The sequence below is a fragment of the Balaenoptera borealis genome (assembly GCF_965194805.1).
Source record: "Balaenoptera borealis genome assembly, chromosome: 17".
Classification (NCBI taxonomy): domain Eukaryota; kingdom Metazoa; phylum Chordata; class Mammalia; order Artiodactyla; family Balaenopteridae; genus Balaenoptera; species Balaenoptera borealis.
The window spans coordinates 69955670-69967823 of NC_138876.1; the positions used below are offsets into that span (position 1 = coordinate 69955670).

General features: G+C 37.9%; 1 protein-coding gene across 8 annotated transcripts in view; it reads right to left on the reverse strand.

Moving 5' to 3' along the window:
* PREX2 (phosphatidylinositol-3,4,5-trisphosphate dependent Rac exchange factor 2) overlaps nt 1–12154 on the reverse strand; it is a 298158-nt gene that overhangs the window by 191660 nt on the left and 94344 nt on the right. For all 8 annotated transcript variants that reach the window (XM_082363375.1, XM_082363371.1, XM_082363367.1 and 5 more), the window contains exons 3-6: nt 11666–11788; nt 9240–9344; nt 4440–4541; nt 1145–1306 (exon numbers count right to left, since the gene is read on the reverse strand). In XM_082363375.1, the coding sequence (XP_082219501.1) occupies nt 1145–1306; nt 4440–4541; nt 9240–9344; nt 11666–11788 (492 nt within the window). The remainder of the gene's footprint in view (nt 1–1144; nt 1307–4439; nt 4542–9239; nt 9345–11665; nt 11789–12154) is intronic.

The following is a 12154-nucleotide window of genomic DNA, read 5'->3' on the forward strand; positions in this document are numbered from 1 at the left end:
AACTGTAAAACACACAACCATTTTAATTGATTGAAATAAGTAGCATTCATGCTGAAATAAGGGGTCACCCTGAACACTTGAAATGAAAGAATATAGATGAGGAGGAAACTAAGTCAGTTAGCATTTTAAAAGATTCATGGCAAAGAATGGATAAATAGGAGCATTCCCTGGGGTCAATGTTTGAGGTTTCTTTGCAAATCTGAATGGATGTAAGGTTATATCTAAATGGAAACCAACATATTGAAGATAAGAAATGAATCAGTCAATTATATAGCCCTAAAGATAAAAGCAATCCCCTTGATTTGTGCGATACAATATTTGGTTGGACATTTTAAATCTTCTTTACACTTTAAAAATATTATCTTAATTGCTTACTTTATAACCATAAGAAATTATCCTAGTTGAAAGCTCTTGATCATCTAAATTAAGTCAATTTAAAGAAAGAATTTTAGTTTATTCTTTACATAGTGCTAAAGTAATATAGGGCTCCAATTCCATGAAATAACTGGGACACAAAATTACCATAGCTGAAAACATATTACAGATTCTGAATATAACTCTTCATTTGCTTTTTCATCATTTTAAAAAATCTTTCTTCAGCGAATCATGAAACCATAAAATTTTTCATCTTGAATGGACCTTAAAAATCATGTCATGGCCAGTTCCTTCATGTTAGAAATGAAGAAATTCAAATTTAGAGAGATGAAGTGGACTTAAAATGAAATTCATCATCAAATACCTAACTTAGAGTCTGAAAATAATAATATTACAGCACAGGATTGGAGCCTTACTCCCCTTCTTTACTCCCTCCAGGACTCAGGCTACGGTTATGTATTATTGACCAAAGTTAAGACTGGAGAAAGGTTTGTCATGATGCACAAATACTGAACTATCTAAGCTTATAACACACACAGTTTTGATTGGCTCTATCGTAAAGCTTTCAGGTTGAAGTTAAGTCAATTAACTGCCCCTTTAAAGATATTTTAAAAGAGTAATGACAGCACTTTTCGGAAATTGTTACAGCCCTCTAGCATTACCTAGGAAAATGACCATTTATGGTTCCATCCAATGCCAGTAACTCTACGCACAGCATAAGACATAACAAAACTATTTTAAGCTCAATTGTTGAGTACAGTGACTGTACCTCCCAGCCTTCAATGTGAGACTGCCACTCCTCTAAAACTTCCAACTTCTCCATCTGTCTCTTGGCCTCGTTGATGTTGGAACAGACGGCTTTCATGGCTTGGAGGGCTTCCATCACTGCTGCGTAGTCACTGTGTTTCCTTGGAGTCCGCTTCAGCAACTCCTGTTTATACACAAAAAAACAAACCGCCCTTTGATCTTCAGCTTTCTGGGACAGCAGGTTCAGACTGACCAGGAAATGAAAACTGCAAAGTCCGTGAGAGCCAATTTCAGAAGTGACATCACAAACTCCACCAAATTAAGATCAAAAACAAAAGGCTGAATCAATGAATAAGCGTCACCCCCTGCACACTTTGCAGTCACTTTAATTTTTCCCTCAAAATGATGTTTTTTCAAAAAACTAAATTAGACGTCTCCTTTGGAATTGTCAAATATCTCACCTACTGCATGTAATTTTTTATAAGTTTGAGTTTTGCTCCAAAAGGAGGACATCTTTATATGTTGATTTCATTTTCCTAGAGTCTTTACAAGAATAGTAAATATTTAAATGAATATGTCTTAAAATTTCAAAAATAATTTAAGTTCCTTATTTTCTAATATTTTTTGAGGAAACTATAAAAATGTCATAAATAAAGCAAATTTTAAAAATAGTCTTATACTCTAGTAAAACAAACAACTTATAAATTCCACAATACTCCAGCATCAGAGGAATTTATGCTGTGTTCGCCAACAACTCAGGTTCATTCTCTGCAATGAATGAACTTCCATACACCCTTCAACAGCTTTCTTTTTGCTTTTATTTTCTTTTAATTTTTTTTCCATTCAGGATATCAGAACTAGAGTAATCTTTAATCTTATAAAAGGTCTTGTTTAGAAGCACAAAATTAAACATCTACACCCACTGTCTAGACAGTTGTGACCACATTACTTTTAAATTAGTCATTTGTTTCTTTACTACAGTTGCCATCATCATGTAATTAACACAATTACAGAAATCCTGAGGCAAGTCTTTAAAAGAATTTTCTTAATTCTTAACATACAGTGGGAAAATATGCAGTTGTTATACTCTCTTGATGTCCTGTTATTGTTGAAAATTCTGCCATAAACTTTGACCCTGCATTCAAAATATTCACACTCTATAGAACTAGCACCAAAAGAATGCACATTACGTCACTCCCAAGATAAGGCTTAAATAGTTACGCTGGATCACAAATCCATAAAGGAGATGTGTAGGCTTCTGCAGAGACCCTCAAGTGTAGAATTATTTGTAAATTATGTGAAGTGGCGAAGGCAGCCTGCAGTCTATGTGCCCGGTGGGTATCTCTGGAGTTGAGACATGAATTTAGATAATGTGAGACAGCAGGAGAAATGACTAGTAATAATCTGTCAGTTACCTGCTATGAACCTTGTGCTGATTGGCCAACCCAATAATTCCAAGTTCCACAAATAAAACCAACGTATCTTTTCTTTAACACACGGCCTAATCCCCTAATGTTTTTCTCTGAATACATAAAACCATTGCAGATCATCCCAGAATACCAGCTCAGTTTTTCAGCCAATGGTACAACAAAGAAAACCATCAACACCAATATATCTACTACACAAGTAGTTTTCTCCTGTTTCTTTGTGAAGATAATCTTCCAAAAAAGGGAAAAGATGTCATTCCTCCACTTCTTGAAGATGCTCTGAATCGACCTCTTTCTTCCTAAGCAAGGATATGTCCATGTTCCTATCTGTGAGGTCACCTGAGGTCGTCCTTAACCAGAAAGGAGTTGATTTAGAACAACCACTTAACTTGATATATTTCTCTTAATATCACTATCCTTCTGACTCTTAAAACAAACCAACCCTCGGGATTCCAAAATCAGGACTAGGAATAAATGGAGTGATGAGAACGCATGCAAATGTGAGTCACCAAGTCAGAGGTCTGAAGGGACTCCCAGAAAGATGGGAGTCACATTTGCACCAATCCTCCCATGCCAAAGCTCTGCAGACCTGGACATCCCTGTGCTAGCTTCTCTCTACATTAGCTAAGCAAGCAACTTTAACTTGTTTTTTTAATAAGAAGAAATCCTTTTCAAAGAAAATTTTCACTGAGACCTAATTTATGCAACTGACAAAACCTGTAGTGAAAAAATGCATTTTAGTTCAAATTCATAACATTTATTTCTCAAAAAGTAAATCAGTAAGAACACCAGTTAGTATGTCCATAACATTTCTGAGGTTTTTTTTAACTTAGAAGCTAAGAAGTAGTTAATATATTAATATGTTAAAAGAATCAAATATACATGAGTAATAATGGCTAACATTTATGGAGTACATACTATGCTAAATGATGTGTATAAATCAGCTCAATTAATTATTAGGTACTCCCTTATGTATATGCATACACATGTATATACACAGAGATATACATATGCATACATATATACATTCTTTTAGATATATGTTATAATTTCATCATGTCATCATCATTTCTGTTTCATAAATAAAGCCCATGACTTTAAGAGGTTAGATTACGAGCTCAGTCATGCAGCTAGTAAGCAGAATGCATAAAATTTGAACTCAGAACTCAAATGTTCAACCACCACCCCAAACTGCCTATTCAGATGCTACATTTCCAAAAAACATCCTTTCCAGAACTGCTGTTCTAATCTATTCATAGACCCTTGCAGTATAAGCAGTAATTAGTATATTATAATATGTTTCTCATAATAAAACTTTTGGTCATTGTAATGAGGCCATGGACCTACGACTGTAAGGCATTTCCTGTTTTCCAGAGGCAGTGTTGTCTTAGCACTGTCTTTCCACTTTCTATCATTTTTTATACCATGTGACCCACACCATTCCCTGTAATAATGATTTAAAAACCAGGCTCTGAAATTATGTAACTTAGCCTTAACTTCATTAGCATCAAGAAGTCACCAATGTTTGGGGAAATGAAAACAAAATATACCAAAAGCAAATTTACTTAAGATAAGGAACCTTGTAGACAAAGCGCTATATAAACTGGTCATAATGTACTTAATGGGATCTATCTTGAAACTAACACATTTACGCTGAAGGAAACTCAAACAAGCGTATTTTTTACAAAGAGCACTAAAAGTCTGCTGTCCGAGGACATTTGTTTCCCACTCTCTATATAAATTACTGACAAAACAGCTATTTTTCCCAAAAACTATATTTGCCTTTTCTTTGGAATGTCACACTATTTAAAAGAAAAATTTTTTAAAGATCAACGGCAAAAATATGCAGGTACAAGGGAAATGCAACAATGAAGTAAACACATAAAGTACCTTCAAAAGGAGAGGGTACTTGCATATTCTTTGTATTGGTGTTACTAAGTATCCTTCCAGGGGAACATCTGTGTTCTTCCGTCCTCCAAGTAGCATACAGTTCTGGGGTGGAAATAAAGACAATTAATTATGTACATTTTTAAGCCTGAGGTGGTGAAACTTTCTTCCATCATAAACTTTTCTGCTGAAAACCTGTGAAAGCATGTCTCTATATAGCTTCTCTCTCTGAGAAAAGCACATTCAGTCACAAAGAAAGTTGACAGGAGAGAAAGGAAATACTTTTGCCTTTCAGATTAGTTAGCAACCAAAATGTGTTCTGAATCTTTATCTTGAAAATGAATTCACATATATTCACCTGAGTATGAAGTCTGAGGCAAAAGAAAGAGACAGAGATGGACGAATGAATTAATGGATAGATGGATGGATGAATGGATGGATGGATGTACTGATGAAAGAATGTACTGACGGATGACTAAATAGATGCACACATACGTACATACATCCTGCTTATAGGGGGAGGTCATGCGGTGTTGCAGAAGATCAGGACTAAGGACAACTGGGTTCTACCCATGCTCTGCCACTGGCTAGTGATGCAACTTGGACTGATTTCAAAATTCTAATTTTCCTCTCTGTACAACTGGCCTGTTTTAATCCAGTGATCTCTAAGTCACTTTGTATAATACCTCACCAATGACACTGGCCAGGCAGTCTCAGGGAAGGATGTCAGATATGATCTCCACAGAGCCAAGATGGAAGGAGAAAACTCAAAATCAGCAATCACAGTGAGATGAAATAGAAGCAGCTTCCATTTACTGAAAGTGATGGTCAAAAGAATCAACTCTGATAAATACAGGCTTGATCCTCTGAAGCACCTGGTCTTTATTTTGTGGTTTAAGCAGCAATGCAAAAAAAAATTAAAATAAAGATTTTAAAGGCAATTTTTTAATTAAAAAAATTTAAAAAACAGATTTTTTTCTTTGGCCACGCCACGCGGTTTGTGGGATCTTAGTTCTCTGACCAGGATCGAACCCGGGTCCTCGGCAGTGAAAGCTCCAAGTCCTGACTACTGGACCGCCAGGGAATTCCCTAAAATAACAGACTGGAAACTTGTGTCAAAACCTGTTTCTGCAGTGCCTATCAGGGTGACTGGCACAGAGGAAGCCGATAATAAATATTTAACTGAGGAAGAAAAGAGCTCTTCAAACATCATACTGATAATTTATAACCTTCATACCACTATTTTTTAAAATACTGTCCTACATTCCTTGAGAGGAGAGACCGAGTGCTGAGTGGGAAAGGAAGCAAAAGGAAGAGTGATGGAAGCAGACCAGCCCCCCACTGCCCTGAGCACCTGAGTTCAGCTCCAATTTGTTCAATCAACTCGGCAAAACCAGCACCATGACTTGCACTTCACCAGAAACCTTAGAAGACACAGCAGCAAAGAAATGTCTCATTCAAACATGCTCTTTGGGGGTTTCAACCCCTACTGCAATCAGGTCATCAAAATACTCTTTCCACCTGTGTATGGTACTGTCCCCAGAGGAATCCTATGTAACACAACTATCTACAGCCCATTCTATTTCCAGTGATGTTTCAGTGTCCCCGTATGAGTGAGCACCCCTTATAAATGCGGCCACCCCCTCTACCTAGCCCTGGGCTGAAGCACCCTAAGGAACACATGACTGTCTAACCCACTTTTATTTCCTTGTCTATTAGTGCTGTATAGATTGCAAACTCTCTCCATAACAGCCATTTTCTTTTTTAACTTTTATTGGAGTATAGCTGATTTACAATGTTGTGTTAGTTTCTGCTGTACAGCAAAGTGAATCAGCTATACATGTACATGTATCCACTCTTTTTTAGATTCTTTTCCCATATAGGTCATTACAGAGTATTGAGTAGAGTTCGCTGTGCTATACAGTAGGTCCTTATTAGACTGGCTTATGAGAGCCAGCTTTCTCCTTATGTAGACAGAAAGAATGTTTCCTAAATAAGCTGCTAGCGATTTCACTAATCCTAAAAACTTACTCAGGTGACAGTATATGCAAGTACCCCAAAATATAACATCATCACCCCAAATCTGTAAATCCTTAATGTTCTTCAAAGGGTGATTGTTATTATCCCCATTTTATGAGTAAGGAAAATGACATCAGAGATGTAATGAGTTTCCCCAAGTCATCCAGGTAATTAGTGGCCACTTAGTGCCAAGGCAAGAACTATAAAAGCCAGGGTCTTCCTACCAGACTATGCTGTAGGATCTTGTAAAAACTAGCACTCTGGACTTGTGACATTTAGTGGAGAGCCAGCTCTGCTGAGAACAGAGTGCCCTCAGTGAGAGAGCAAAGTTCTGATAGTTCATAGAGAGCCCCATTGGTCCAGGGGCACAGGAACTTCCTCTGGCCACGGCAGAGAGAAGAGATGAGTAAATTCTCTTCCCCAAAACAACTGTTATACTGAGCAAAATTGTAAAAGACAACAATTTCAGGGCTCTGGTAATCAACTAAAGTCAAACAACAAACGGAGAAGTGTTTATTCATGAAAAACTGCTGAACTTCAGGTAAGAACAGGAGAGCTGGTGGCATTCTTGCCTGGGCTCCTCCCATCCTCCCCCTAAATGTCCCCAGTCCCAGGGCCATCCTCAGTTCATCCTGCATGATAGCCCTGTCACAGCAGCACTGGCCCTGCAAACCTGCTACCAGAGGGGACTGCAGAGGGCAAAAATCCCACACCCAGGAGTGTTGCCGATAAAATTAGCACACTGCCCAAGAAAAATGGGGAACGCTCACATTTCTGCTGGCCTGAGATTGCAGTCCTGCTCGGGGCAAATGTCAGACTATGCACATGCAGAGAGGACCTGAGATGGCCCCATGAGAAAAAAAACCCAGATCTGACTTGAAAACTGCCTGCCCTGTGAATGTGTCGCCCGCTACACTCACACACAGACCCACAAATCATATGGATTATGATGTTCAATCACCTCTTTCAAATCCCCAGCCGACCACTAAGTTAACCAGTCAGAGGAGTGACCCCTAAAAAGAAAGGGTAAGTTATAAAACAAAAACTGAGCAGAGACAGCAGCAGCTACGTATACAAAAGACACAGATTCTCAAATTAAATCCAGGCAAGTTCCTGAAAACAAAACAAACAAAAAACAATAACCAACCTCAGGGAAATAAACTTCCTAAGTTAAGATGCATATTGTAGGGCTTCCCTGGTGGCGCAGTGGTTGAGAATCTGCCTGCCAATGCAGGGGACACGGGTTCGAGCCCTGGTCTGGGAGGATCCCACATGCCACGGAGCAGCTGGGCCCGTGAGCCACAATTACTGAGCCTGTGCGTCTGGAGCCTGTGCTCCACAACGGGAGAGGCCGCGACAGTGAGAGGCCCGCACACCGCGATGAGGAGTGGCTCCCGCTCGCCGCAACTAGTGAAAGCCCTCGCACAGAAACGAAGACCCAACACAGCCAAAAATAATAAATAAATTAATTAATTTTTTAAAAAAAAGATGCATATTGTAGTCCCTAGAGCAATTACAAAAAAAAAAAAAAAAAAACTAAACATAAACTTACTCTGATCCAGCCATTCTACTCTTAGTATCTACCCAAGAGAATGAAAATGTATGTCCACACACAGACTTGGACATGAATATTCATAACAGCATTCTTCAGAATTGCCCAAACTTGACATTTCCTAACTTTACTAAGAAATCTCTCTCTCTGAAATGACATCTCATATGTAGGATCTTCAAGGTCCATCATTATCATAGTCAACTGTTGACCCAATGTTCATAAACTGGCAAATGGATAAACAAAATACAAGAAAATACAATGGAATATTATTCAGCAATAAAAATGAATAGAATGGGGATACATGCTACAACAAGGATGAACCTCACAATCATTTTACTCAGTAAAAGAAGCCAGGCATAAAAAGATTATATTGTACAAATCCATTCATATGAAATCTCCAGAAAAGGCAAACCTATAGAGATAGAAAGCAAATCAACGATTGCCTGGAGCTAATGGTGCGAGTGGAAAAGAGCTGTAAATGGGCATTTTATTTTTCATTTTAAATGAGCTGATCCAGGCTCTAAAACTGGATCGTGGAGAGGTCTGTTCCACTCCTCAATTTGTTAAATTTCACTGAATTCTATTTACAGTGTGGTTCTCACTGGCAATTGCAATGTCCAAGAAACTGCCAAACTATGCATTTATTTGTACTATCCTGAAGAAATTAAATACAGATTCTTGCTCTTTTTATGAACACTGAATATGGAATGTATGTAGGAGAAAAGTCAATCTTGAAAATTCTTTTCTACCATCCCCGTGATGCATTTCCTTCCTGTCACTGCCCTACTTAGAGCTCTCTTAGCAGAAGTAAATGAAACTCTAGGGAGCTGAGGGATATAAAAGCAACTGTGAACTCTGGCATAAATGTCTTCTCTCACTAAGAACCTGTGGTTTCACAACTCATAGTCAACCAGGAGAGGGCATGACAGTGCTTCCCCATAAACAAGCTTCTCCCAACTCTCACTTCTTTTCATTTTGTTCATTTCATTTGTGTGTGTGTGTGTGTGTGTGTGTGTGTGTGTGTGATTTTAAGAGCATATATATATAGAAATATAGTTGATTTACAGTCTCACTTCTTACATTTCTCAAATGACTCTCTAGCTTCCTAGCAGGAATATGTTAAAAACAGATGTCATACAAGCAGTTTTTACACCACACGGATGCTATTCCTTGGCTCTTAGTGGACCTATCAACAAATAACAGCATATGGTGATACATAAATATATACTTACCAAAAGAAATGTCCGGATTGTTCTTATTTTGTTAAGTTCAAAAAGCAATTTCTGTGCCTTCTCATGATTACTACAATATTCGTCGTAGATACGAAACTTGTCTTTCTGTGAATTCAGGTAAGAATAAGTTAGAGTCATTTTATGAGCCATTTTGAAATATTAAGTGTGATGTTTATGAACAAACTTTATTAAGTGTTTACTATGTTTCAAGAGCTATACTATGTGTATATATAAGTATGTTTAAATTTTCCCTGATCCATGAAGAATTGTCTAGGAAAGGAGATAGACTTGTATTAATTACAATACAATATGATGTATGCAATAAAAATTAAATGAACCACGTGGTAGCAGATTACAGAGAAGAGAGTACTTAGCTTTGCTGGGAGGATTCAGACACAGCTTTAAAAAATATGTCATATGTGGGCAAGATAGAGAGACATAAATCCATGATTCCCTAGCAGAGAGAGGGAGGAAAGTGTTTTTGGTGGAGGGAAAAGCATGTGCCAGATCATAGAGCAATAGGGCATAGTACCCTGCAGGTCATATGCACCAATCTGGACAGTTGTGTTTAAGAAGGACACTGACAAAGTGGAGAATAGTCAGCAACAAGCGACTGAGATAATGACAGACCCTGAAGATATTACATCTGAGAGGTCATCTCAGAGAGAGATGTTTGTTAGTATATAAAAGTAAGGGAATGGTAGCTACTTTCCAATAGCTGTCCTATTTATTTAAAGGATTTACAACTCTTTGTAGCTCCAAAACACAATATTAGGACCACTGGGTGGAAACTGCAAGGGTCATGATGGGCAGTGATAGGCAGATTCAGGATTAATATAGAGATTTTCTAACAATTAGAGCTGTGACTAAAAGTGATCATGTAAAAACAAGATCAACAACCTTCATAGATGCTATAGAAGGGATTCTTTCATAAAAGGAGAAATTTCACACCATCTTGATCTCTAAAGCTCCCTTCCATCTGTAAGATTTTCTCCAAGTATCTATGATCAATATCTATCAAATATCCCAGTAAATATTCCAGTAAAATATCCCAGTAAAAGAGGAAGACACAGAAAATGTAGTGACTGAATGGTAGAACAGAAGTGCGTCCTCTAAAATTTCAAAGACATGTATTTAGAAACACTGAGTGCTATTTTATACAGCCAGTAGAAAATGTATTGAATTACTTATTTCAAGAGATGGGATAAACCAGAAGAAAACAAACTTCAGAAATAGTTTAACTAAATTCATGGCTGACAGATTCATAGTGTGTTACTGAGGAAATAGATGTCAGGGTGCAAGATTCCCATGTGCAGCCCGGCACTGAGATAGTAACTACTCCAGCTGGCAGGAGATGTGCATTCTTTCATGAAAGGGAACAGTCTGGATTAAGTGGATACAAACACACGTGGCTTATAGTTTTGCCCAACGAAAGCTTGATCTTCCTATACCCAAGGAGTCTCTCCCTTTAAAATAATTATTTTTATGGAATATTTTCTGATTCTAAAAATAACATTTACAGAGTCTGCTCACCACATACAGAAATACAGATCTAGAAACTCCATATCATTACTTTATAAAAGACTGAAAATCAAAAATAAACAAAAATTGATTTCTATGACAAAATACTCCTATACATTTTTAAATAAAACACGAATTGTATAGCATTTTGAAAAGTAAATGGATTCAAATTGGTATTCTGAAAATTAGCATCAGCAGAGTGGTAGAAATAGCAGCATTATTTTTGTTTTGTCAGTATGAATGCCCTTTAGTTCTGAAAACGATTTTCACCGTACAGGTGGCTTTTTACCTTGCAAATCGATTGCATAAATAATTTCAGCTATCACGTGCAAAGGGATGAAAATGATCATAGAAGCACGACATATAATTTGAAATAACTAAGTACTGGCTTGTTCTTCTTCGGCACTGTTCAGTACAAGCCTCTGAGAAAAATTCAGATGCAGGCATATGTGTACCTAGAGGGACCAGGTCTTTTCACCTCCAGGTTAGTCACATGTCGATTAACAAGGGAATGTTTTGACTAATAAAAGGCTCATCGCACCATTGTAAAAGTAAGGATTTTCTGCCTCAAAAGAGAAATGCTCTATGTTTGAGAGAAACATAAAAATCCATTCATTATGAAACAGCCTGAATATTCATTAGAATTCAAAGCTACAGAGGATGCAAAAAACTAACTCGTTGGGAAGAAGAAAAGCCTGTTTATTCTTCACTGAATAAAATGGATGATGTGAGGCCCTCTCCCCTTTTCTGGCTCTAAGTGGAAGATTTCATTGGCCTTAAAAGACCCCAAACTTTTGGTGTCAGATTTTACTTCTAATGCTGAATTCCCACATACTACTGTGCCAAAAGTGAAACTTTAAATTTTAGGGGGAAAAGCTTTTAAAATAAACAGAAATTGATCCTACAAAGTGAAGAAAGCAGGTTCCCACTTCTTGCTGAGCATTCGGTTCTGGATGTAAGCATTCTTCCACGACTTTTAAGAATTCTTTATGTACTGCAAGGATATCTTCAATGTTTGAGAACAGCATCTGTAAATAAATGTGTAAGTGCAATAGTGAAGCAAGTTTTAAAAACATTCTATGGGAGTAGAGTATTTTCTCTCCAAGTTGAAAACGTCGGTGGGGAGCTGTCCTTCCCACCCCCCCGGCTGGCAGAGCACCCATTCTGTCTGGATATCCTCTCCCCTCCCACACAATTCTGGGAACCGGGAACCTAGTCCCGGCTCTCAAGACAATCCTGAGCAACTGAATCCAAGTATGGTCGTCGTCCCACCCCACTAAGGACAGCGGACTGCAGGTAAAACAGCGCGGGCAGATTTGCTGGCAGGCTTTGGGGGAAGGGCTTCTTTGCCCATAGAAGTCCCTGCTATGGGAATCAAAGTACCTTCATGTCCC